The sequence below is a fragment of the Heptranchias perlo genome, chromosome 8, assembly GCF_035084215.1.
Source record: "Heptranchias perlo isolate sHepPer1 chromosome 8, sHepPer1.hap1, whole genome shotgun sequence".
Classification (NCBI taxonomy): Eukaryota; Metazoa; Chordata; class Chondrichthyes; order Hexanchiformes; family Hexanchidae; genus Heptranchias; species Heptranchias perlo.
In genome coordinates this window covers 46,645,421-46,670,309 of record NC_090332.1, presented here as the reverse complement: position 1 = coordinate 46,670,309, position 24,889 = coordinate 46,645,421, and the positions used below count along the sequence as shown (strand labels likewise).

The 24,889-nt window shown below is 44.8% G+C and overlaps 1 protein-coding gene across 4 annotated transcripts in view; it reads left to right on the top strand.

The window, feature by feature from the left end:
• LOC137324599 (glycine N-acyltransferase-like protein 3) overlaps nt 1-24,889 on the top strand; it is a 31,779-nt gene that overhangs the window by 1,749 nt on the left and 5,141 nt on the right. For 2 of the 4 annotated variants that reach the window (XM_067989079.1, XM_067989078.1), the window contains exons 2-5: nt 4,306-4,501; nt 9,687-9,794; nt 13,387-13,513; nt 24,673-24,805. In XM_067989079.1, the coding sequence (XP_067845180.1) occupies nt 4,418-4,501; nt 9,687-9,794; nt 13,387-13,513; nt 24,673-24,805 (452 nt within the window). In that variant the 5' untranslated portion in view covers nt 4,306-4,417. Of the gene's footprint in view, nt 1-4,305; nt 4,502-9,686; nt 9,795-12,311; nt 12,437-13,386; nt 13,514-24,672; nt 24,806-24,889 lie in introns of those variants that run through there. The other 2 variants (XM_067989080.1, XM_067989081.1) reach the window with 2 other exon arrangements.

Sequence of the window (24,889 nt, the reverse complement as noted above, 5' to 3'; positions counted from 1 at the left end):
CACCTACCTACTATATAGGAACAGGAGGAGGCCATTCAGCCCCTCGAGCCTGTTCCACCATTCAGTTAGGTCATGGCTGATCTGTATCTCAACTGCATTTACCCGCCTTGGTTTCATATCCCTTAATACCCTTACCTAACAAAAATCTATCAACTTCCAGTTTTTCAATAGACCTGTCCTCAACTGCTTTTGTGGTAGTGTTGACAACTCTGTTTGGAAGTATACCTGGCGGTTTCATCACAACATAATGACTTCTAAGGACAGCAAGGGGGGGAATATAGTCAATATTGAGGAAGACTGAGACAAAATACAAGATGACTTAATAGACTTGCAGAATGGGTGTTTAATTGACAAATGAATGTCAATATAGATAAGTGTGAGGTGTTACATTTTGGTAGGAAGAATAAGGAGGTCACATACTCCTTGGATAATAGTCTAAATGGGATATAGGAGCAAAGAGATCTAGGGATACAGATGCAGATCACTAAAAGTAGTGAAGCAGGTTAATAAGGCCATAAAGAAAGCAAACCAAGCACTGGGGCTTATTTCTAGAGGGACCCCAGAGAGGTTATGTTAAACTTGTATCGGACCTTGGTTAGACCACACTTAGAATACTGTACACGGTTCTGCGCTCCATGTTATGAAAAGGATATAGAAGCACTGGAGAAGGTGCAAAAAAGATTCACAAAGATGATACCAGAACTGAGAAGACTTACTTATCGGGACAAGCTGGGGCTCTTTTCTCTAGAAAGGAGAAGGCTGAGGGGTCACCTAATAGAGGTCTTTAAAATTATGAAGGGGTTTGATAAGGTAGACTTAGAGAAGATGTTTCCGCTATGGGGGAGACCAAAACTAGGGGCCATAAATATAAGATAGTCACCAATAAATCCAATAGGGAATTCAGGAGAAACCTCTTTACCCAGAGAGTGGTTAGAATGTGGAACTCGCTGGCACACGGAGTAGTTGAGGCTAATAGTATAGATGCATTTAAGAGAAATCTAGATAAGCACAGGAGGGAGAAAGGAATAGAAGGACATGCTGATCAGGTTAGATGAAGAGGGGTGGGAGGAGGCCTGTGTGGAGCATAAATGCCGGTATAGACCAACAACATTTTAAAAACTTGCATTTGTATAGCACCTTTAACATAGTAAAACATCCCAAGGCACTTCACAGGTGCGTTAGCAAACAAAATTTGACACCGAGCTACGTAAGGAGATTTTAGGATGGGTAACCAAAAGCTTGATCAAAGAGGTAGGTTTTAAGGAGCATCTTAAAGGAGGAGAGAGGTGGAGAGGTTTAGGGAGAGAATACCAGAGTTTAGGGCCGAAGCAGCTGAAGGCACGGCCGCCAATGGTGGAGCGATTAAAATCGGGGATGCGCAAGAGGCTAGAATTGGAGGAGCCCAGAGATCTGAGGGTTGTAGGGCTGGAGGAGGTTACAAAGCTAGGGAGGGGTGAGGCCACGGAGGGATTTGAAAACAAAGATGAGAATTTTTAAATCGAGGCATTGCCGCACCAGGAGCCAGTGTAGGTCAGTGAGCACGGGTGATGGGTGAACGGGACTTAGTGCGAGTTAGGATACGGCAGCAGAGTTTTGGATGCGCTAAAGTTTATGGAGGGTGGAAGATGAGAGGAAAGCATTGGAATAGTCAAGTCTAGAGGTAACAAAGTCATGGATGAGCTGAGGCAGGGATGAATGGCCTATTTCTGTGCAGTAAACTCTATGTAACTGCTCGAAACTCATTTACTATGGAGCGAGCAGTTTGCCTATAGTGGAAAATAATGACCAGGTCACCGCTTCTGGTAAACTGACCTGTGTTATCAGCTATAAAGGACGATGACGATGCCTCGCAATTTATACTAAAACTGCTTTCTTCTGCCATCTTGGCTCGCTGCCCCCTCCCAATTTGTTATGCTGAGTTTATTCCCTGTAATCACACACTTAATTTTCCAAAGTTACCCCTGTCACTTAAACATTCAGATCTCTCCCCCTGCAGATGGCCTTCAATATTCCCAGACAGTGGCTGTATACAAGGGCCTTCATCCACGCCTGTGTACTTGCCTCAGCCGCCTTCACCATCTTGAAGAATGGTCACCCAATATATCTATCCTTGCAGCACACCATCTTCCCTTGCCAATTGCAAAGTGAATAGACTCTATGTTATCTAATTGAGTGATTCTTGACTGTCAGTCAAACAGCTCCCATCTCTAATATTTTTATAACTAATAAATAAAAGTGTTCATAGGAAGTGAAGTGAAGTGAAATAAAATACACTTTTTTTAATGCCCCAGTGATTTTTCTCCCGCGTTGCTCGCTGTATTGTCTGGGAGATTAATCTTTAATTCTGGGAGTCTCCAGGACATTCCAGGAGGTTTGGTGACCCTAATATGTAGATTTGTTAGCCACTTTTAAGAACTCGATCAGCTTCCTTTTGAATGCTTGCAGTCAATACTCATTCACTGCACATGCCAATAACTTATTCCAAAGGTGGTTGACTCTCGGTGGGGGCGGGGGGGAAATCCAAGTATCTAACCTACTTCTGTGCTTACATAACTTAAACTTATGTCCTTAATCCTCCCTAACCTATATAGCTTGAATAGCCTATCCATTTGGACTGAGTCTATTCCTTTCATTATTTTAAGAATCTCAATCAGATCTCCTCAAAGTTCATGCATTTCTAGAGCAAAAAGCCCCAGCTCTATTAGATTATCCAGGTAAGAAAGAGCCCTTAAGTTAGGTAGCAATCTAATGGCCCTCCTCTAAACCTTTTCCACGGCCTCTATATCACCCATCACGTGAGAGGACCGCATTCTAGATGTGGCATAACAAAGGCCTTATACGCAGAAGGAATAGCATTCCTTGTTTAATATTTAATTGTCTTGGCAATACATCCTAACCCCCTATTTACTTTTACAGTAGCCTCACTGCACCAGTCACGAAACTTCATTGACACATGCGCTATAACGCCCGGGTCCTCCTGCTCAGCAGCCTTGAGCACACAACCCTGCATGATATACAAATGCTTGGAGTTGCCCTTCTCCAGCTGAATCATGCTACATTTATCTATATTAAAAGACAGCTGCGAGATGGAGGTCCAGTCGCCTATTTTGTGTAGATCGGCTTGCAATCTGTTTTCTCATCTAAGGTCCTTACACTCACAGATATCCTCGTGTCATCGGTGAACTTACAGATAGTTCCCCTGATGCCTTCATCCAGATCGTTGATAAAGATTCTGAAGAGAAACGGCCCTAATGCCAATCTCTGTGGGACTCTGCTAGTGACCAATCCCCACGTACTATTGTAACTACTTTCTGTCTACAAGAATGTAATCAGTTTCTTATCCAACCTAAAATCTGCCTGACAATCTCTCAGAACTCAAATTTATTAGTAGTCCTTTGTGCCAGTTATATTAAATCTATTTGTGTGCTCATTGTACATTTTCCATATTGTTGTCCAGGCAACACCACCTGCTCTTCTTCACTGATGGCACTGAATTTGATTTCAAATCATTGGTAGTTTGGCAACGGCTGGGATACTGTAAACCGTAAACTGTAAAGGTGTAAAGTCTGTAATACTCTATGGAAACAAGTTTGACAAAAAAACATGGCCGATTGCAAACCTGTACGTAGGGCTGTAAACATGACAAAAATGATTTATAACTGTTCATAAATCCTTGAAAACACATGGTGCTGTTTTTAAAAAAGAAAATATAATGTAAAAATAATTTTGAGAATTTTTTTGTTTGTCATTGCATTATGTTAGGGTAGAAATTATTTCTGTACGCATGTGGGTGAGAATTACTTGAAGATGTGTTCCTGCAGCTGCGATGGTCTCTGTTGGTTTCTTTATGCTCCAGATTTCGCTTTACATTGGTGTCTGCATTTCAGGATATCTGGAAACTGGAGTGACTGTGGAGTTCAATGCAGGAAACAGATATAAAAGTTTATATCAGGAAGGAAGTTGGGGTTTCCTCACCTGGTTCATTGTGTTCACTAATTTTTGATACCCACAAAAATGCAAAGGAGCCATTTGAAATTTCCAAAGGGGAAGTGTGCTGTGACAATTAAAGGGGAGCCACATTCACAAAAGTGTTTGTCAAAACTTTTTTATACTTATAAAATAGTATGACTTAAGTAATGTTGAACTGTATCACATCACTTGTGTGTGACATTGGTGTGGCAAAAGTGACGTCTCTTCCGGCTCCTCTGCCTCCATGAACAATAGGGGACTTGCCAAATACTTTGTGAAATCAAGGCCCTTTAAGCATTGTCAAAACTAGTGTTGCTCTGTGCTCTGCTCAAACAGGACTGACATCTGTATCAGCCAATATACCGGTAGTACTGTGTGGCAGATCTGTCAACAACAGGGGTCTTGCTACTTTGGTAGAAAGTCGTTATCTTCACAGGAGGCAGGAACCATGTTTTTATTATTGACTATGACTGAAGAGAAGCTACTGACTCTAGAGAAAACTTTGCTGAATTACCTGCCTGCTGCAATGAAGGTAAGGGTGAAATATATTGCTATTCTGTATCTTACACTGTTACGCAGTTTAAAAGAATCTTTGTACTTGTATCTATTATCAGTGGAATTGAAATATTAGGGCAGAAATTGCTTGGAAAAGAACGGTGAGCTCAACAGCGCTCATTGCTGTTAGTGGCGAAATCGAGGATCAAGTTCCGGTGTTCGCACACGCCCAGTGAAATCCGGAACTTGCTCCTACTGGTTCACCTGCGATATGACAGCTTCGAATTAAAGGGCTAGCGTCGGCTGGAATCAGTGAAATCACTGAAAAAGCGCCAACTTGCTCATCTGCCCATCTGGAAAGTAAGTAATATCGCCACAAAACAGATACGCTTAAAAATACCAGATTTAAACTAAGTCTTAATGACTACCAAACAACTAAAAATTAACTTTTAAAAATGTGGAGTCTCATTACTCCTTAATTTAATAGTTTTTGGTCTTCTTTTTAAAAAATGTTTAATTTAAGAACAATTTTTTTAACTTTTCCCTTCTGTCTCTTTTATTTAATTCGATTATTTCTTACCCTCTCTTACGCAGTCTATAACTGTTTTTACATTGATTTTAATGTTGTACCTGTTCACTTCCTGGATTTAACGTTCCACGCCTGCAGAGAGTCTTCGCAGCACGTCAAAAATGCTGCAATCTGATTGGTTGAGGGGTGAGAGTGATCCTCTCGCTTTTCCCATGGGTCCTAGCTTCGTTGGAGCTAATGCTGGGCTCTTCTCCACTTCCTATTAGAGAAAGTGCAGCCAATAAAGACCGCGGTACGTTAGTGGGATGGTATAAATCTATGGAGTGGCGAGCAATGGCATTTAGCACATTACCTTTTTGTGCAAATTACTTAAATTTTAAAGATTATACCAAAGTAGGAGGGACAGTAGAATTGAAGGAACCAGTCAGAAATTAGAATAGTTACACAAAATTATGTATATATGCAGAACATTGGCAGGTGAAATTTAACACCCAAAAGTGTAAATTATCGCACGTAGATAGGAAAAATGGGCTACAGACATTCTCAGTGAATGGTATTGAAATAGCTGAGGAAAAAGTTGAAAAAGGCCTAGGATTCTTTATAGACTCATTACTGAACGGGGGAGAAATTCAACTTGGGCAGGAACACTAAATGGGCGGTATCGCACGAGCCGCCTGTTATACGCTTGATATTCAGTTCTACTGAAGTTAATCGAACTCAGTATCGGTGGGGGGTGTAACCGGCGGTAACTGTACCACCTGTTTTGCACTACCGCTCAAATTAAATTTTTGCCCAACATTGCTGCTCTGCATTGGTCAGACATCAACAAGACCAATAGAATACTGAACTACATAGCTAAAATAGTAGAATATAAACCGGAGGATTAAACATTGTAATGCTCTGGTCAGACCACATCTTCAGTACTGTGTTCAGTTCTGGTCACCAACAAACAAAGGAAACATTCAAGTGCTGGAGGCATTGCAGAGAGGAGCTACAAAGCAGATCCTTAGGCCTTGATTCATTTTTTTCCCTTAGGGGGTGCGTTCGGGACGGGCGGGGTTCGGGTGGGAGGGAAACCCCCACGTGAAGCTCAGCATGAGGCCTGTCCTATTATAACTCCTGGGCCTCATATAAATATTGCAGCACTATCGCCCGAAAACAGTAGGACTGACATCAGGGCCGGCGGGCGGGATCAGGATATTGGCACAGGAGCCTTAGGGCACCGGGAACCCAAAGGAACAGTCCTTGGCATAACCGTGGCATGGGCAAGGGGTTTGGTAGCCGATGCCAGCACACAGAAGGCAAGGCAAGGCTGGGGATGGGCGCCTCCCGCCCTGGTTCCGCTGTTTGGTTCCACACAGTGTGGAATTCCCCTTAACTCCACGTTAAAGTCACGTCGCGTCACTGATGATCGTCAGGCCACATCTTTTTGAATTTAAAGTAGGCCCATGCCAGCCTATAGTGGGAGCCTCAGCTGACTTGAAATTTGGCGAAGATGAAATAGCGCCAGGCGGGAATGGAGTGATCTCAGACCGGCAAGTCAACTCAGCCTATTCTTAACCCCTCCCGCGCACCATTCCTGCTGGACAAGGTGGGTTAAAATCAAGCCCTTGGTCTCAGAGGGTCTGAATTATGAGGAAAGACTGGAGAATCTTGGGCTTCTCACCTGGAAAGGAGGTGCCTGAGAGGTGATCTTAGAGGTATAGTTAAGGGAATGGAAAAGGCAAATCCCAGAATATTATTTTAAATTAAATTATGAGAGTAGGACAAGAGGACACCGGTTCAACTTAGTAAAAGGTAAATTTAAGACTGGTATCAGGGAGTGATCAATACTTGGAATGGACTTCTGGATAGAATAGTGGAGGCGAAAACCTGAATCAAGAAACAATTAGATGCTGAAATGGGGAAGGCTTTATGGATGAATGAATTAGATGGACAGAATGGCCTTCCTCATCCATAATTATCTCACGGTCTTGTGAAGTATTCTGATTTCACACTGCTGTGTTTTTACAATTTATTTTTGAGTTATTTTAAATGTTTAACTGAGAATTGTTATGATACTATAATATATGCCAACCGTTCATGTTTTGGGCCTCAGTTCATGCTATCGTAGCCAACTTTTCCTAGGCATGTTTAGTTTTTTTAAGGCTTTTAACCCAAGGCCTCATTCAGCTCTAATTAAGAAGCTGGAAACTATGGGAGTACAAGGTAAAATTTTGGGTTTATCCAGGGTGTGTACACCAGCTCCCAGACCGATGCAAGGATAAATGGGAGACTCATGCGACCCATTCCTCTCAAAGGGAGTGAGACAAGGTTGTCACCCATCTTATTCTATGTCTTCAGCAACAATGTGTTCGAAGGTGTTGTAAGAGACAGCCTCAGAGTTCCTGTCCTGGGCATTCCGAAAAGTGCTGTTTCACAGATGACATGTTGTTGCCAGACTTAACTGGGAATCCACTACAATAAATTACAGTAAAATCCACAATGTTGAAACATGCACCAAAAATGTCAAAAATCAAATTTCCCTGGGTGGGGGTTGGGGTGTTTCCCAAGGAAATAAATTTTGCACCATCAATGCCCACTTCGCTCTTCAAAAATGTCTACATCCATCACTGCAAAAATTGCACCTTTTACGTACTTTACTTCCTTTCTTCCTTGTAATGCAATCAATGGAATAGTGGGTACAGCTGCAGTTTGTCATCCTACTGCACTCTCATTGTAACTTCTTTGTTTCATATCTCACACATGAGGCCATTGAATTTCATTTTTCACAGAAAACAAACTGGACTGTGGAATGTGATCTCAAAACCCTAATAAAAATCCTAGATCTACATGATGTCCCTCCATAGATCCTCCTTCCCTTTCAAGCACATCAAATTTGGGCAATTCCCATTGTAAAACTCATCAATGCTGTATTGGTGCTGGGGGGAAAAATAATTTGCATCAATTGACACATCTCAAGTATGAACAGAAAAAAATGCAAAAATATGAATACAAATGGTTATGAAATGGCTAAAATACACTGAACTTTATATTGCAATGTCCTTTGCATGATCTCCAGATTACTTATTGCTGCCTAGTGCCCCGGATGCCCATTTCAAATGGTGTTCTTTACTTCAGACTAGAATGGTAGAAATGGAGTGCAAGACTAACATGCCCCCAAATTAATATTAAAATGAAGTGCCTGCCAATTTGCCACCTTTACCACTGCTAGTCCTGACCCATAGAAAATGCATCAGAATGCAAACTTGCTGCATTTCTGCCAGGGTGAGACTTCTGCCCATTTTCCAATACTGGCCATCTGATTTACACTTCAACGGGAGGCCAGCATTGGAAAATCCCATGGTTTGGGCATCAGAGTAGGAAGGTGAAGGGTAGGCTATTAATAGGTTTTGGTTTAGTGATGTTGTATGGAAGATTCTAGGGAGAGTGAAGGTAAAATCAGAAATAAAATGGGTGTTCTTTGGGGCTTGGATGGCCTGGAGGTTCAAGCTAGCCCCCAGGTCGGGGCTTAGCTACTGGGTTGCCAGCTTCTGTACTGCATTTACATTACAGCCCTGTCTCCGAAGATGGTACAAAGAGGTTACCACAGTGACTCCACTCCATCAAACAGCAGGAGGATGTAAGAAATGATCCTTCCTTTTTCTTTGAACTCCTCTGCAAGTGCAGAATCCAGAACTCCATAAGAGACTGGGGGAAACTAATACCCCAATTATACTGCAGAGCCTTTCCTAGTGGTACATAGCTAATCTACAGTATGAACCAGCCCCACGTTCACACTGTGGAGTGAACTCAAAGGTCGCAGCAACACCAAGGTCACTGCACATCCTCAAGATATGTGCTTAACTAGTTGCTCAAAAGTCACAATTGTAACTTTAAAACACTATGTTTTGCCACAAAGTTGCATTAACAGCTTCATGTTGTGCCTTTCGGGTCAAGGCCTGTAAAGGGCAACAGTGTGCAAAATTGCACTGTTGGCTACACAAGCATGCTGAGAACAGCTCACATGTGGCTGGAATATGATGTTGGAGCCGATAGCAAGCAGTGCCTGCAGCAGCCAATGATCAATGCTGCTAGTGTCACTTTGTGTCCCAAGGCAGGGAGCAAAACTACCTTGAAGAGGCGTATACACCTCTGTAACATCTTCGGAGACAGGGCTGTAATGTAAATGCAGTACAGAAGCTGGCAACCCAGTAGCTAAGCCCCGACCTGGGGGCTAGCTTGAGCCTCCAGGCCATCCAAGTTCTAAACAAAGGCAGAGAGATTCATTCATATTTCAACACAACAGGAAAGCAGGTAAGAGGATTTTCATTATATTTTGGTTTCTTGGTTGCCCCATGAGTTGATTGCATCACCAGGGTCTGAGATTACCTAGCAAGGTTACTTGCTAGTTTAGTAGAGCATGTAGATTGTGAAAATAATTTAGATTGTTAAATTTATATCATCTCTATAGTTCAGATTATGTAGATAATGCCTTTGGTAATTAAGCTTTTATAACTGGTGACAGTGATCTGTTTTCTGTCTTTCATAGTTGATCAGGATCTTACTCTATATACCCTTCTGCTAGAAGAGAGGCTGAATTACATGTGTTTGCATTATGAACTGTCTTCATTTAGTTACTTCATAATGCAGAGTGAGACCAATTATTCTCCAGACTTCATTGCTGTAAAAGGTGCTGTGTTTTATTGTCTAGATTTATGGAACTATTCTAAACATCAACAAAGGCAAGATACGTGATCTGGAGGTTGTTGTTGACTCTTGGCCTGACTTCAGTACTGTAATATGTCGACCATGTAAAAAGGTATGCAAATGTTCTTTTCAGAAAGTATTTACTTTATTACCAATAAAGGACAAGATGAAGTAATATAATATGCAATTAACAGTAAAAGGAGTAGACCTAGTGTTATGATTTGGGCCTTCTCCCAAGTCTCTTTATGTCCATGGCAGATTGCAGTTTCCATTGGTGAACTTGCATTCCCTATGAACCAAAAGTTGTAATTTAAAGCAGACCGTGAATGGGAGTTGTATGCCCCAGAGCTAATAGTATACCCTTGTAACGTGGAGTTATGTAAGGGGATTTGTATGGGATGTCTGTTATACACTGCTGATCCCTCTGATAGGCAGAAAATAACTATTCTGTCAGACTCGAGGCTAAAACTACAAATTACATTTATTACAGGAAATATATTTACTCAGAAGCAAAATAAACAAACAGAGAAACAGAATGACAAAATTTAGCACAAACCCATCTGTTTCTGAAATCAAAATAACAAGTTTTTGAATTCTTAGAATCCTTTAACGGAGTCTCCTAATGATTCTTATGTGGAGCTGCATTTCCTGATGGAGGTTCTTTCTTCGTGACATCGAAGATGAACAGTTTAATTCAGTTAACTAAACATCCTCAGGCTGTTGCCCAGATTTACCCCCTCATTTCCTTTGAAATGGAAGCCAGCTTCTTTGAAGTGGAACCCCTGTTCTTTCTCATCAGGTCGTAGAATGTTACAGTGCAGAATTAGGCCATTCAGCTCATTTAGTCTGCACAAGAGTGACCTAGTATAATCCCATTCTCCTGTTCTCTTCCCATAATCAATAATATTACTCTTTTTAAGTAACAAATTCTCTTTTAAAAGAACATAGAAACAGGAGTAGGCCACTCAGCCCCTCGAGCCTGTTCCACCATTCAATTAGATCATGGCTGATCTGTATCTTAACTCCATTTACACGCCTTGGTTCCATAACCCTCAATACCCTTGCCTAATTCAAAACTGAGATTGACAGGTTTTTCATTTTCAACTGACCGAGCCTCAACAGCTTTTTGGGGCAGAGAGTTCCAGATTTCCACTGCCCTTTGTGTGAAGAGGTGCTTCCTGACATCACCCTTGAACTGCTTAGCTCTAATTTTAAGGTTATGCCCCCTTGTTCTTGACTCCCCCACCAGAGGAAATAGTTTCTCTCTATCAGCCCTATCAAATCCTTTAATCATCATAAACATCTCAATTAGATCACACCTTAATCTTCTATGCTCAAGGGATAATATAGCCTAGTCAATGCTACCTGACCTCATAATTTAACTCTTTTAGCCCCAGTATCATTCTGGTGAATCTGCGCTGCACCCCCTCCAAGGCCGATATATCCTTCCTGAGGTGCGGTGCCCAGAACTGAACACAGTACTCTAAATAGGGTCTAACCAGAGCTTTATGTAACTGTAGCATAACTTCCACTCCTTTGTATTCCAGCCCCCTAGGGATAAAGGCCAACATTCCATTAGTCTTTTTAATTATTTTTTGTATCTGCTTTTAGTGATTTCTGTACTTTGACCACTAAATCTCTCTGCTCCTTCAGTTTCTAGCTTCCCACCATTTAGGAAATACTCTGATCTATCTTTCTTAGTTCTAAAGTGGATGACCTCACACTTCCCCACATTAAACTTCATCTGCCACAGTTTAGGAGATGCTTTCACAGTGCAGCTCAAAGACTTACATTTGAAATACATTGGCTAGCTAAAAATTCATAAGAAAAGATATAATACAGAAATACATTAGGATATGGTGCAGGATGGAGTCCACATAGCCTAGTGGGGTTTTTTTAAATGAAAAATTCTTCCTATTTCAGGTACCCAGTGTCAAGATCACTTCTCACTCTGAGCCACCCAGTTCCCCACCTAACTTTAATTTAGCAAGTACAAAAGCGAAGCTGTAAAATATTCTCAATTTGAAAATGCTTGTAAAACAAATAATTGGTGTGACATACCAATAATTCAGTGGACCAGAAATTGCTCTTGAAATAATGGAGGAGCTCAACAGCGCTCACCGTTTTTAGTTGTGAATCGAAGGAGCAAGTTCCCACTAAAACGCAGAAATTATGAACTTGCTCCTATTGGTTCGCTGGTGATTTGACAGCTTTGAATTAAAGGGCCATCGCATGCTGCAATCACTGAAGTCACTGAAAAAGCAGCAACTTGCTTATCTGCCCAGCTGGAAAGTAACTAATTACGCCACCAAATAGGTATGCTTAAAAATACCAGGTCTAACTTAAATTTTAAAAGTGTTGTTAGTCTTAATGACTGCCAAACAACTAAAAATTAACTTTTAAAAATGTGGAATCTCCTATTACTCATTTTAATAGTTTGTGGTCATTTTTTTTTTAAAAATTAATTTTTTTTTACTTTTCCCTTCTGTCTCTTTAATTCAATTATTTCTTTGGCTTTTTATATTAATAAAAATGTAAATTTTTTATTTACAATGACGCCTAGAATACATTTAAATGAATGAAGTCTGCTTGCCTGCTTGTGAGCGTGACTTTTCTTTCTGACAGATTTTGTGAGCGTGTCTTCTACTCTGAGTGTTCCAAGCCGCATCAACTCGCGCTGCTCAAAGACTGGGTTGATAGCGCAAAATTTTTTAGAAATTCAAAATCATGCAATTCGACGCTACAGAGCCCGCAGTAAGTATTTTCGTTACTTTAATTCGCAGGAGCTGCAATGAGTGATGCCTCGTCGCTCTGTGTGATTTCTGGCTCATTATTTATATTCCCCCTCTACTTATATTCTTCCATGCTATGGGTGCCATTCACCAGGTGAGGTAGCATAAGTAGTCTGCTCACAGTTGTACTGTACAGAGCTACTAGGAAGTGCACAAGAGCAATTAGGGGTGTCTTCACCATCTATTTGCTTCCCTGCTTATGGGGAGGTATTTTGATTATGCTCAGCATCTCCCCCAAATAGCAAATAGTTAAAGAAACAAAGCCATATCTTTCCCACTTCATAGTGCAATGCACCAATACAATGCATTTGTTGAGCTGCCTAGTAATCCATTACATCTCTGATCCAATGCAAACTAGGAGTGATGTTATGCCTATGAGCCAATTCAGTCTCTCTTGTCTGGTTTGCCGTGTGTTCTGCCTCATTGTTTTCCATCAGTTTTATACTTCTGACTCTCCCTGTTTTGTTTAGCTCTATCTTTCACATCCTTTTCTCTGTTCCTCTACTGAAGGTGTGATTCTCTTTTGGGCTGTGGTTCCACAGGCAATGGTACCTTGCTTAAGTGGCTATCCTTCCTATCTAAGCCTAGATAGTGAGTGTTGGCAGCCTATTCAAAACTGGAAGATATTGCAGCCAGGCCTGATCAGTCCCTAAATGACGTCTGCACAGTTACTATATTATCACATAAACTGCCATCCTGTACTATATTTATCAAGATGAGGTGAGGAGCTTGACTATATAGACTTATCAAGGTGAGGTGAGGGGCTCTACTATATGTACTTATTAAAATTTAGAAGTTGCCATGTGTTTTTTTTAAATGAAGGGAGATTATTGAGGAAGGATTGTCCCTTTTCATTTATCAGATGAATGAATCAATCATAACTTTGACTTACTTTTGTTCTCTATTGTGCAGGAAGAAATATGCAATCCAGTTGAATCTACACTTACATATACAGTGTTTTCCAAAGATCAGAACAGTTTGCGCAATCTTCTTATGGATGACAATATTATCAACTGGACAACTTGTTTCATATTTGGAGGTATGATGTATACAAAGGGAGCAAAATACATGTAACTCAATGTATATAACATTTCATACAAAAAATCTTTGCTGATCAGCCATCATAGTAATTGCCAATCTATAAACCATTCTCTCTATCCTTCCCCACCATGAAAGCACATTTATAATTTATTAAGCTAATAAGCTAAATATTGTAAGTTCTTTTTGCTTTTTAAGATCATTATATTAACATAAAGTTTACATATATATTCAATAATGACTCAACTTAACTGCTGCAATATTGGGTTTATTGTTTGAACGAGTGTAACAGTTGCAGCTGTGATCGTACACTAACTGTTCAGTAAAATCTTACATTGCACCAGGGCAAAAGCCACTATCTAGCTTTGTGGCTCAGAAAACCTATCTAACATCATTGTGGGCACACCATCATCACAAGGACTGCACCAGTTCAAGGATAAGACTCACTGTCACCTTCTCGGAGCAACTAGGGATGGGCAATAAATGCAATCTTGCCAGTGTCACCCACATCCCTAGAACAAATTTAAACCTACAAGACTATATAATTTATATGCTGTATTTTATGGTACATGAATGAATATATAAATAGATATATTTTCAATATATTTTGTCACGTATGCTTGCAGAAGCGTCCTTGCTGTCATACCTATTTCCATTTCCCATTTGCATCACATCTATTATTACTAAAACTTGCTTTATTCACATTTTTTCAAGCTTACAAATACTTACCACCCTGTGACTGTAATATACTTACAGCTAAGCCTTCCTAAGCTCTAGGCCTGCACAGTAACTGAGAACGATGCCAGATATTTTTGTTACTATAACAATTTTATTGCTTCCCTCTTTCATGTACTGCAACAGAAATATTAAATAAAGTACAGAAGTATGTAAATATATTTGATTCCTCTACTGGCACTGCCATTCACAATGTGAGGACGACTGGCAATAGCTAATGAAGTCTCCCAATTGTAACCTGTAAATAATTAATGAATTTTTCTGACCTGCAAGGAATGAATTAATTCACGTGACCCTGACCAATAAATAATGAATTCCTCTGACCTGCAAATAATTGAATTCTCCTGATCACGATCTGTAAATAATGAAAGAATTGTATGAGTTTGATATGCTGCAAAATTAATACCAAATAAAATATGTAGGACTTTGTAAATATATTAGTTTCAGTGTTATTGTTCCCAACGGTCATTTTTAGTATATAAATAAATAATAGCGGGAGCATTGGATTTACCTACAGAAGGCTGACCTGTTTTAAAAACAAAAAATGGATTGGGTCAGATGTTGTGCAATAAAAGTGTGAAGTGCAGTGTGTAGGGTTTCAAAACTATTTCATTCTGGTGCTGCTGTTCCTAGATATTTTTGCACAGAACTGTGATACTGTGCGCTGCACTTGGATTGTGCACCCTGAGAATGTGCAGTGTACCTGATTTTCCAAGGTGCATCACTATCATTCAATCAGCTGTTTTGGTTGAATATTTTCCTTTTGATTGATCAGAACTCTGAGGTACAGAAGGATCTGGGTGTCCTAGTACATGAATCACAAAAAGTTAGTATGCAGGTACAGCAAGTGATTAGGAAGGCACATGGAATGTTGTCATTGATTGCAAAGGGAATGGAATATAAAAGTAGAGATGTTTTGCTACAGTTGTACAGGACATTGGTGAGACCACATCTAGAATACTGTGTGCAGTTTTGGCTTCCTTATTTGAGAAAGAACATAATTGCTTTGGAGGCAGTTCAGAGAAGGTTCACTCGACTGATTCCTGGGATGAGGGGGTTATCTTATGAGGAAAGGTTGGGCCAGTATACACTGGAGTTTAGAAGAATGAGAGGTGATCTTATTGAAACATATAAGATCCTGAGGGGACTAGAAGGGGCAGATGCTGAGAGGATATTCCCCTTGTGGGAGAGACTAGAACTAGGGGCCACAGTTTAAAAATAAGTGGTCTCCCATTTTAAGACAGAGAGGAGGAGAAATTTTTTCTCTGAGGGACGTGAGTCTGTGGAACTCCCTTCCCCAGAGTGCGATGGAGGCAGGGTCATTGAATATTTTTAAGGCTGAGTTAGATAGATTCCTGATTAATAAGGGAGTCAAAGGTTATAATAGGTAGACAGGAAAGTAGGGTTGTGGTCACAATCAGAGCAGCCATGATCTTATTGTGGCAGAGCAGGCTCGAGGGGCCGAATGGCCTAGTCCTGCTCTTAATTCGTATGATTCTAGCAGCTTTTGTTCAGTTGTTTTTGAAAATTATTTGAAGAAAAGCTATAGGACAAATGTTAGATGTTTTATTCAGGTAAAGTTACATTGAGTGTATTTTTTTAAAACAGAGAGGCTGTGTTTGTGTGTGAGAGTGAAGAAATGACAGTGTATTGATTATATCCTGTTTTATGTTGTGTAAACTAGAGAAAGTATATAAAGTTGAGGGGTGGAGAGAGAGAGAGAAGCCTGGATTTTAATCCTGTCCACCCAGCGCAAACAGGACAGGTGGATAGTTAAAATGGTGGTGGGGGGGTGTTATATCGCGTTCCCACCCCATATCATTTTGATTGCTGGCATTCCGGCAGCGTGGAGACTGCCCCTCCCAAGGCACGCGGGGAACTAATTAAAGTCGCGGCCCGATGGCATTATCTGAACTATGACGGATTTTAAGTCGAGGGATTGGGAAGCCCACGTGGGACTGAGTCCGCCAGCTAAAGCTAGCAGGAATCGGCATCGGGCAGGAGGCCCAAGTAAATTTTCTAAATATTTTCTTAGGGTTCCCTCTGGCCCAGGAGGAGCAGGAGTGCTCCTTTTGGCCCAACAAGGAAACCTTGTGCCTCCACTTCCCCTTCACCGGCCACAACAGCCCGGCCACTGCCTCACTGTGGACCATTCACTTGGGTCCCCAACAGTGCCGGGCTCTCGACCCCTGGCTTTTGCATCATCGGCTTCAGGCAGGAGACAGTCCAGAGGCTCGGAAGTTAAAATGGCCCAGGGCTCATGCTCAGCTGTCTGCAGGAGTTTCCTGTCTGCCCGACCCGAACGAGACCAGGGTTAAAATCAGGGCTTGAGGCACTGCGGTCAGAGAATTGTGTTGTTTTTTATTCGTTCATGGGATGTGGGCATCGCTGGCAAGACCAGCATTTATTGCCCATCCCTAATTGCCCTTGAGAAGGTGGTGGTGAGCCGCCTCCTTGAACCGCTGCAATCTGTGTGGTGAAGGTTCTCCCACAGTGCTGTTAGGTAGGGAGTTCCAGGATTTTGACCCAGCGACGATGAAGGAATGGCGATATATTTCGAAGTCGGGATGGTGTGTGACTTGGAGGGGAACATGCAAGTGCTGTTGTTCCCATGTGCTTGCTGCCCTTGTCCTTCTAGTTGGTAGAGGTCGTGGGTTTGGGAGGTGCTGTCGAAGAAGCCTTGGCGAGTTGCTGCAGTGCATCCTGTGGATGGTACACACTACAGCCACAGTGCGCCGGTGGTGAAGGGAGTGAATGTTTAGGGTGGTGGATGGGGTGCCAACCAAGTGGGTTGCTTTGTCCTGGACGGTGTTGAGCTTCTTGAGTGTTGTTGGAGCTGCACTCATCCAGGCAAGTGGAGAGTATTCCATCACACTCCTGACTTGTGTCTTGTAGATGGTGGAAAGGCTTTGGGGAGTCAGGAGGTGAATCACTCGCCACAGAACACCCAGCTTCTGACCTGCTCTTGTAGCCACAGTATTTATGTGGCTGGTCCAGTTAAGTTTCTGGTCAATGGTGACCCCCAGGATGTTGATGGTGGGGGATTCGGCGATGGTAATGCTGTTGAATGTCAAAGGGAGGTGGTTAGATTCTCTCTTGTTGGAGATGGTCATTGCCTGGCACTTGTCTGGCGCGAATGTTACTTGCCACATATCAGCCCAAGCCTGGATGTTGTCCAGGTCTTGCTGCATGCGGGCTCGGACTGCTTCATTATCTGAGGGGTTGCAAATGGAACTGAACACTGTGCAATCATCAGCGAACATCCCATTTCTGACCTTATAATGGAGGGAAGGTCATTGATGAAGTAGCTGAAGATGGTTGGGCCTAGGACACTGCCCTGAGGAACTCCTGCAGCAATGTCCTGGGGCTGAGATGATTGGCCTCCAACAACCACTACCATCTTCCTTTGTGCTAGGTATGACTCCAACCGCTGGAGAGTTTTCCCCTCAATTCCCATTGACTTCAATTTTACTAGGGCTCCTTGGTGCCACACTCGGTCAAATGCTGCCTTGATGTCAAGGGCAGTCACTCTCACCTCACTTCAGGCTAATGTTAATTCAGTTGTTTTTTTTAAAAAGTTAACTTATGAAGTCAAATAATTATCTTACCTGTGTTTTGTTGATGGTCAGAAAAAGTAATTGCTTACAGTTGTGAGAAATGGATTCTAATTGCCAACATCCATGGTACAGAGAGCAAAAGAGAGGCACACCTTCGTGCACCCACAGACAGTGGGCTCGATTTTAGGGTCGGGTTACCTGCGGGTTTCCAGCGGGGGGGCCCCGAAAATCCCGATCTCCGATCACGTGACCGGATTCGGACGAAATCCCGGCCACTTCCGGGTACCGCGCTGACGTGCGGGGCTGCGCGCGCAAGCCCCGCTGGTGGGAATCCCGCAGGCAATTAAAGCCAGCCGGGTTCCACTTGAGAGCACTTAACTTGCTCGTTGTGGTCAGTTAATGAGCTGAAGCAGCTGTCAAAAGAGGAAGTGTGGGATTTTACGTTCAAAGCAGTCAGTTTCCCACACTGGGGGAAACAGGACCCTTCAAACCAGGCGTGTTGCAGCCAGCAGCCTGTGGCAGGTGCCAAGGTGCGCTCCACGGGGGAGCGCCCTCACCCACGCAGGAGGCCACCGCGTCACATAGGGCAACCCCTGCCCTCCACCAACCCCCGCCAAGCCAGAGGACAGACCGACACGAAACCGCAGCCCCAGTCCGAGGACCCACCCACCTACCCTGCACAACCCCTCACACCAACACCTGCCAGATGGGTGGTGCGTTGACATCGTCGGAGGACGAACAGGATGACCAGCCCCAGCAGCCTCGCAGTCCACGCCGTCCGCCTCGGAGAGGTGGGGCCCCCCAACACGGTGCTGCGGCACACCCACCTGCACAGCAGGAGGGAGGGCAACCGCAGAGAGAGATGCGTCGCAGGAGGCACTACCCTCCGCACAGGGTGTACAGAGCGAGGCTCAGCTTCATGGACCTCTCCGAGGAGCAGTGCATACGGAGGCTCAGAGTCAATCGCCAGGTAGTCGCCGACATCTGCAGCCTCCTTAACAACGAGCTGCTCCCTGATGGACCAAGCAGCATCTTCTTACCTGTCGCCGTCAAAGTCACCACTGCCCTCAACTTCTTCGCATCCGGTTCCTTCCAGGGTGCCACCGGGGACATCACTGGGGTCTGTCAGTCCTCTGCACACAAGTGCATAAGGCAGGTCACCGATGGGTTGTTCCGCAGGGCCTCCCACTACATCAACTTCGCCATGGACGAGCGCAGCCAGATGGAGAGGGCGGTTGGATTCCATGCCATGGCCGGCTTCCCACGGGTGCAGGGTGTAATCGACTGCACCCACATCGCAATACGGGCACCTCCGCATGAGCCAGGGCTGTTCATCAACAGGAAGGGGTATCACTCCATGAACGCCCAGCTCATCTGTGACCACCGCCAGAGATTCCTACACGTGTGCGCCAGATACCCCGGCAGCTGCCACGATGCCTTCGTCCTCAGGGAGTCCGCCGTCCCGCCCATCCTGCAGGCACCCAACGCCGGCAACGGCTGGCTCCTCGGCGACAAGGGGTATCCCCTCCACACGTGGCTCATGACACCTCTGAGGAACCCCATCACCGAGCCGGAGCGTCGGTACAATGACAGCCCTATGGTCTACAATTGAGCAGACCATAGGGCTTCTCAAGATGCGCTTCAGGTGCCTTGATCGTTCTGGGGGAGCGCTCCAATACACATCATTCAGAGTGGGACGAATCATAGTTGTCTGCTGTGCCCTGCACAACATGGCCCAACAGAGAGGGGTGCCGCTGGAGGAGGCCCCATCCACACCCGCCACCCACATTGAGGAGGCGGCGGAGGAGGAGGCGGAGGCGGAGGCGGAGGCGGCGGAGGAGGCGGAGGCGGAGGCGGCGGAGGCGGAGGCGGAGGAGGAGGAGGAGGCGGAGGAGGAGGAGGAGGAGGAGGAGGAGGAGGCGGAGGAGGAGGACGCGCCCGAGGATGTTGGACGACCCATGCGCCGAGCCGCGACTCACCGGGATGGTCGCCGGGCCAGGGACGCACTCATACGTCAACGGTTCTCCTAGAGTCAGACACTGCGAGGCGCTCGCATCTCCTCACCTGCACATGCGAGCGGCCATACCAGCCCCCTCCACTGAAGAGTGCTGCCAGTAATCCTGCACCCACAGCAGTGTGCCCAATGGGTGGCAGCAGGTGTTCGCCGTCATGATGGCCTCCACGGAACGCAACTACTGCACAAGCCGCGGAAGAATGGACGAGAGGTGGCAGGAGTGGTGAGAATAGACTATTTAATATGTGGAATGTGACATCATTTAAGAAACAAAGTACAAAATAATAAACACCCTGGTGTATTCCCTTTGTGATTATAAGGCCTTTGGAATTCTTCTCCGGGAACCCCTACGTGGTGCTACCCCTGTGGCTCCAGCAGAGGTAGTGGCAGGTTGCTCGTCTTCTTGCCTTGACCGGGTAGATGCTTTTGGCGGACGGCCCCTGGGTTTCGGTGCCCGTGAGGGCACCTCCACAGACTGCTCCTCCTGCACCGGGGCAGGGGCAGACTCGGCCACCTGGAGAGGAGGCACCATTGCGGGTGCTGGTTGAGAGGTGGGCGACGGGTGGGACGTGGGGACGCCTTGAGAGGCGTCCCCGCTTCCATGTCCCCGGTCACCATCATCCCTCTCTTGGCCTCGGCCCACATCACCCCTTCCACCCTGCTGGACGGCAGTTTGGATGGCATGTGTGAGGCCTTGCAAGGTCACCCCTAGTGTATCCCTCAGCCTGTTGGTGGCGTCGGAATGTTGCTCACCCTGAATCCGTACAGACGTTGTGAGGGCCTGCAAGGACTCGAAGTGGAGCTGTGCGTGACGCTCGAGGGAGGCCAGCCTGTCCTCCACCGCAGACAGTCCCGCACCTACCCGCGACACTGTGTCGCCGGTACCCTCCTGTGCCTGCGCCACCAATGCCCACATGCAGGAGGTGGACTCCTCCATCGCCTGCGCTATTGTGGACAATGCGCGCGGCACCTCTGCCAGCACCTCAGCAATTAGCTGGTGGCCCTCGACGACTCTCCTTTTTCTCTGGTGGCCCCCTGGGTTCAGCATCTGGGTCCGGCTGAGCAGAGCCTGGAGATGAGTGCTCCCTCCGTCGCGGACCCTCCGCGGCTGCCCCTGCCACCAGGGTCTGCTCATGCTCACTCGTGCGCAGTGACTCACCAAGTGCTACCCCAACTAGTTGGCGAGGGGGACCCACCGAGGTGCGTGTCTCTGCGCTGGTGGATGGTTGGCTCTGATGTGACGATGCACCCTCAGAGACCGCCATGTCCTCTGAGGAATCGCCCTCCACGCTCGCTTGATCCAAAGACGGACCTGCAAGAGAACAGAGGGCACTTTGAGGCATGTGGACCAACTTGACAGTGCGCCTGATGGCAGGTGATGATACGGTCACTCGCGATCATGGGTGTTGAGTGTCAGCTTTCCCTTACCGGCCGTTTCGGCAGCGACACACTCGCCATCGGCCACCGACAGGCAATGTCGCGTGCGGGCGAGGTTGAGCGCCTCCACCTCTGCGTCGGTGAGCTCCACCACTTGCGGCGGCCCACCTCCGGTGCGTGCCCTTTCGCGGTTGTTCTTGCTCCTCTTCTCCTGTGAAGGCAAAACACAGATGTGTGAGTGGGTGCGTCTTGCATCGTGAGACGCATCGAGCATCGGTGTGGTTGGGTTGAGCGTGGCGCGGAACGGATGGGAGGAAGTGTGGGCCACGTGCCCATCCCATTGCATGGGGATTGGGGTGTGTGGTAGTGTTCGGGTGGGGTCAGGGACGGTGGGTACTTGCGTGCACGGCGAGGATGGTGAATGAGTGGCTGTGAGGATTGCTGATGGAGCGCAGTGGTGGCTGTGCAGGAGGGGGTTGTGATCTGCTTGGCGTGATGGTGGGGACGGGATGTGGGAGGGTGCGTTGGTGTACTCACCTTGCCAGACCTAGTCAGGTCATTGAAGCGCTTGCGGCACTGCTCCCAAGTCCTTGGGGTGTTGCCCCTGCTGCTCACCTCCGCCGCCACCTCTGCCCATGCCTTCCTGGTTGCGGCGGCAGGGAACTTGCGCCCATCCTCAGGGAAGAGTGTTTCCCTCCTCCTCCTCACGCCCTCCAGCATCAGCTGCAGTGCCAGATCTGAAAAACGGGGCGCAGCCTTTCCCCTTGGTTGAGCCATTCTCCCAGACCTCTTGCTTGCAGCAGGAGGGGCTTTGGGAGACTGCCCCTTTAACTGGAGCTCCTACATCGCGTCGACGGTACTGCGCATGCGCAGCCGGCCGGCACGCAGCTGGGGAGCGCAGAACCCGGAAGCAGGCCTTAATGGGTCCAATTATCCCGCGATCGCGTGGGGGACGCACACAATTACCCGTCCGCGTTTTCCACGCTCCCGGAGGACCACCCGCTGGGAACCCGCAGGCCTGCTAAATTCGAGCCCAGTGTGTTTTTCCTCATTCTAATTTGATTTTCTTTTTAAAGCGAGCAAGTTGAATTTTAAAAGAAAATGCAGCTTCTTTGAAGAAAGCAGGTTGAGGGTGAAGTACGGTTAAAAACTTGTTTCAACACCATGCAGTGTGAAAAAGAAGCAGTGACATTTCTAAACCAGAGTTTCCTGATGCAGCAGTGGATGTGCTGCTGTAAGTAGCAGGGCACAGGAGAGTTACCCTGTTTGGCAATCCAAGGCACTGCCTCCATAGGAGAGAAGTCCATAGGAGGTTAATGTGTCCACCATCTAGAGGATCTGGCTTCAAATGTGGAAAAATTTGCAGGTGGATGAGATCAGCTAAGGAAAAGCTACTCAGCATTACCAAATAGATGGGCAAAGTGTGCATACCACGAACTGTATTCTCTAATTTACACTACCTGCCAACCCTTTGAATGCTTACCATGCAGCAGCTGAAATTTTACCTAAAACTGTTGGCACACTGACATCTTAAAAGGGCTTCACATAAAAAAATCTTTCTAACATGTACGTGTACTCACATCCCTTTTGTATGTTTCTGATACTCCAGCATCTGAAAACTATTTCTCTGCTTCCCTCTAGGGACATACCTAGAAGGAATACAAGATTAGTAAGTAAAACACATTGTCACCAAGGTGAAATGCTGAGGTTAAAAAAATTAAGAAGTACATGTACTGAGCATTTGTAGGGCAATACATTGGGAATACTTTATTGCTACTTTGTCCAAAATGTTTCTTCTTTTATCTAGTGTCTTCTTTCACCTTGTACCACTGAAATCATGAAATACCTCCACCAGGGAACTTACAAAGCAACTCTCAGCATTAATTTAAGAGTGAATTGCCAAAAAAACCACTAGACCCTGTAGCTTACAGTTAGATGCACTGATGCTCAAGTGAAAAATGGTATTGTAGGAGTCAATTTACAGAACTCCTTTTTCATTGCTGTCTTCCACGTGCAGCTTACCTTTAAAGCCTGGTGTGAATGGGTAGAAGTAATACTGGTACTTTTACTTAAAGATCGCTAAGTACTTTAGGGCACCAACTCCTTCCTTTGCATGCAGGATGCATGTAAAATAAAGCTTACAAAGTGCTTGAGTTCTAATCATGCATCATCATACATAAATAAACGATTTATGTACAAAATCATTTGTACATAAATAACTGCGAGCGATAATGGCACTTACCATTATTTATGGACAAATGCCACCACAACTTCAGGTGAGGGCTGATGTGCGATTAAACGGGGAAATCAAAATGTTGCTGTCGGAGATGCGCCGCTTTGCTGTTAGCTTCCCGAAAATGGCATCTCGCTGCCTGGCTCCCCATTCAAAGGCATTGAGTGGTGTGAAGTTCCTGTATTTGTGCGGTAGATACGAACCAAACTCGCCACACAGTTAGGGCTTGTCCATTTCAGTCTAAATACCCTTTTAATGACATGATAAGTGTCAATTACAGCCAGTCAATCTCTCTGGCACTTAAAATTAACTGTTACAGGTGTGGAGTCTCATTCCTTCAGGTTTTAATTGCTGGAAATTAAAAAAAATATTAAACATTTTTTTTACTTTGTCTTTTTTTTCTCTCTCTGTTCATTTAACAATCCTTTAGTCTGATTGGTTAAGGAGATACACAGTTGCTTGCGCTATTCACTCAGATCTCAGATGGACTGTAGGGGGCGCCGTGCCATTTCCTTCTCGCACTTCCAGTAACTTGGAGGGCTAAATATCGTCGACATTAAACGAGCATGGGCAAGTCTAACTAACAGTGGGCGCTGTTCTTTGGCCTGCCACAGCAATTTTTGGGCCAATATTAGATGTTCAATTTCCTGGTCTCCTTACACCCATATTACATCAGGAGGGCTCAGCCTGCCAATTGGAAAATCGGCTGTAGAGTCTCATCACAGGACTTTTTTTTAAAAAATCAGTTACATATAATTAACATAAATCCAAAAACAATGTTATTCTATTTTAATTGTAAACAATTTTACAACACCAAGTTATAGTCCAACAATTTTATTTGAAATTCACAAGCTTTCGGAGGCTTCCTCCTTCCTCAGGTGAATGTTGTGGAAAATTTGTGCGGTAGATCCACATCATTCTATTTTAAAGTATTTCTGCCAAATGGTGAATGTTAATGGCACAATCGGGAGTTTTCCTGAAGCCAACAGAACTGAGCTAAGATGCAGATTTACAAGTTATGACATTCTCATTCATTATGTCAAACTCTTATCAGTGAATAATTATTCTGTGGGTATGTTGCAATGTTGTCTTTAAAAGAAAGCTCGTCCCAACTATAACAGAAGGGATTCCATTGTCCTGTAAGGAAAGCCATGATCCTAGTGCTTTTGAACTACAAGATTGAATTGTAACACTGGTATTGCCTGAAGATTAATTACTCAAACCTCCTCATTTTGTTTGTTAAGGAATTGATATTAGTTTCCTTGAATTGGTGAAGGATGTTGCAGCTTGCAAAAAATTCACAGTAAACTTTTCAACCAGATGCTACGCAATGATACTTGAAGATCCAAAGGACCTGCTTGATGTAACCTCAGAAAGGTAGGCACTAACTTTCTGTAGAGAGTCAAATTACAAGCAGTATTATGCTCAAAAATGCTCCAGCTTTCAGCACGAGTGGTTGGA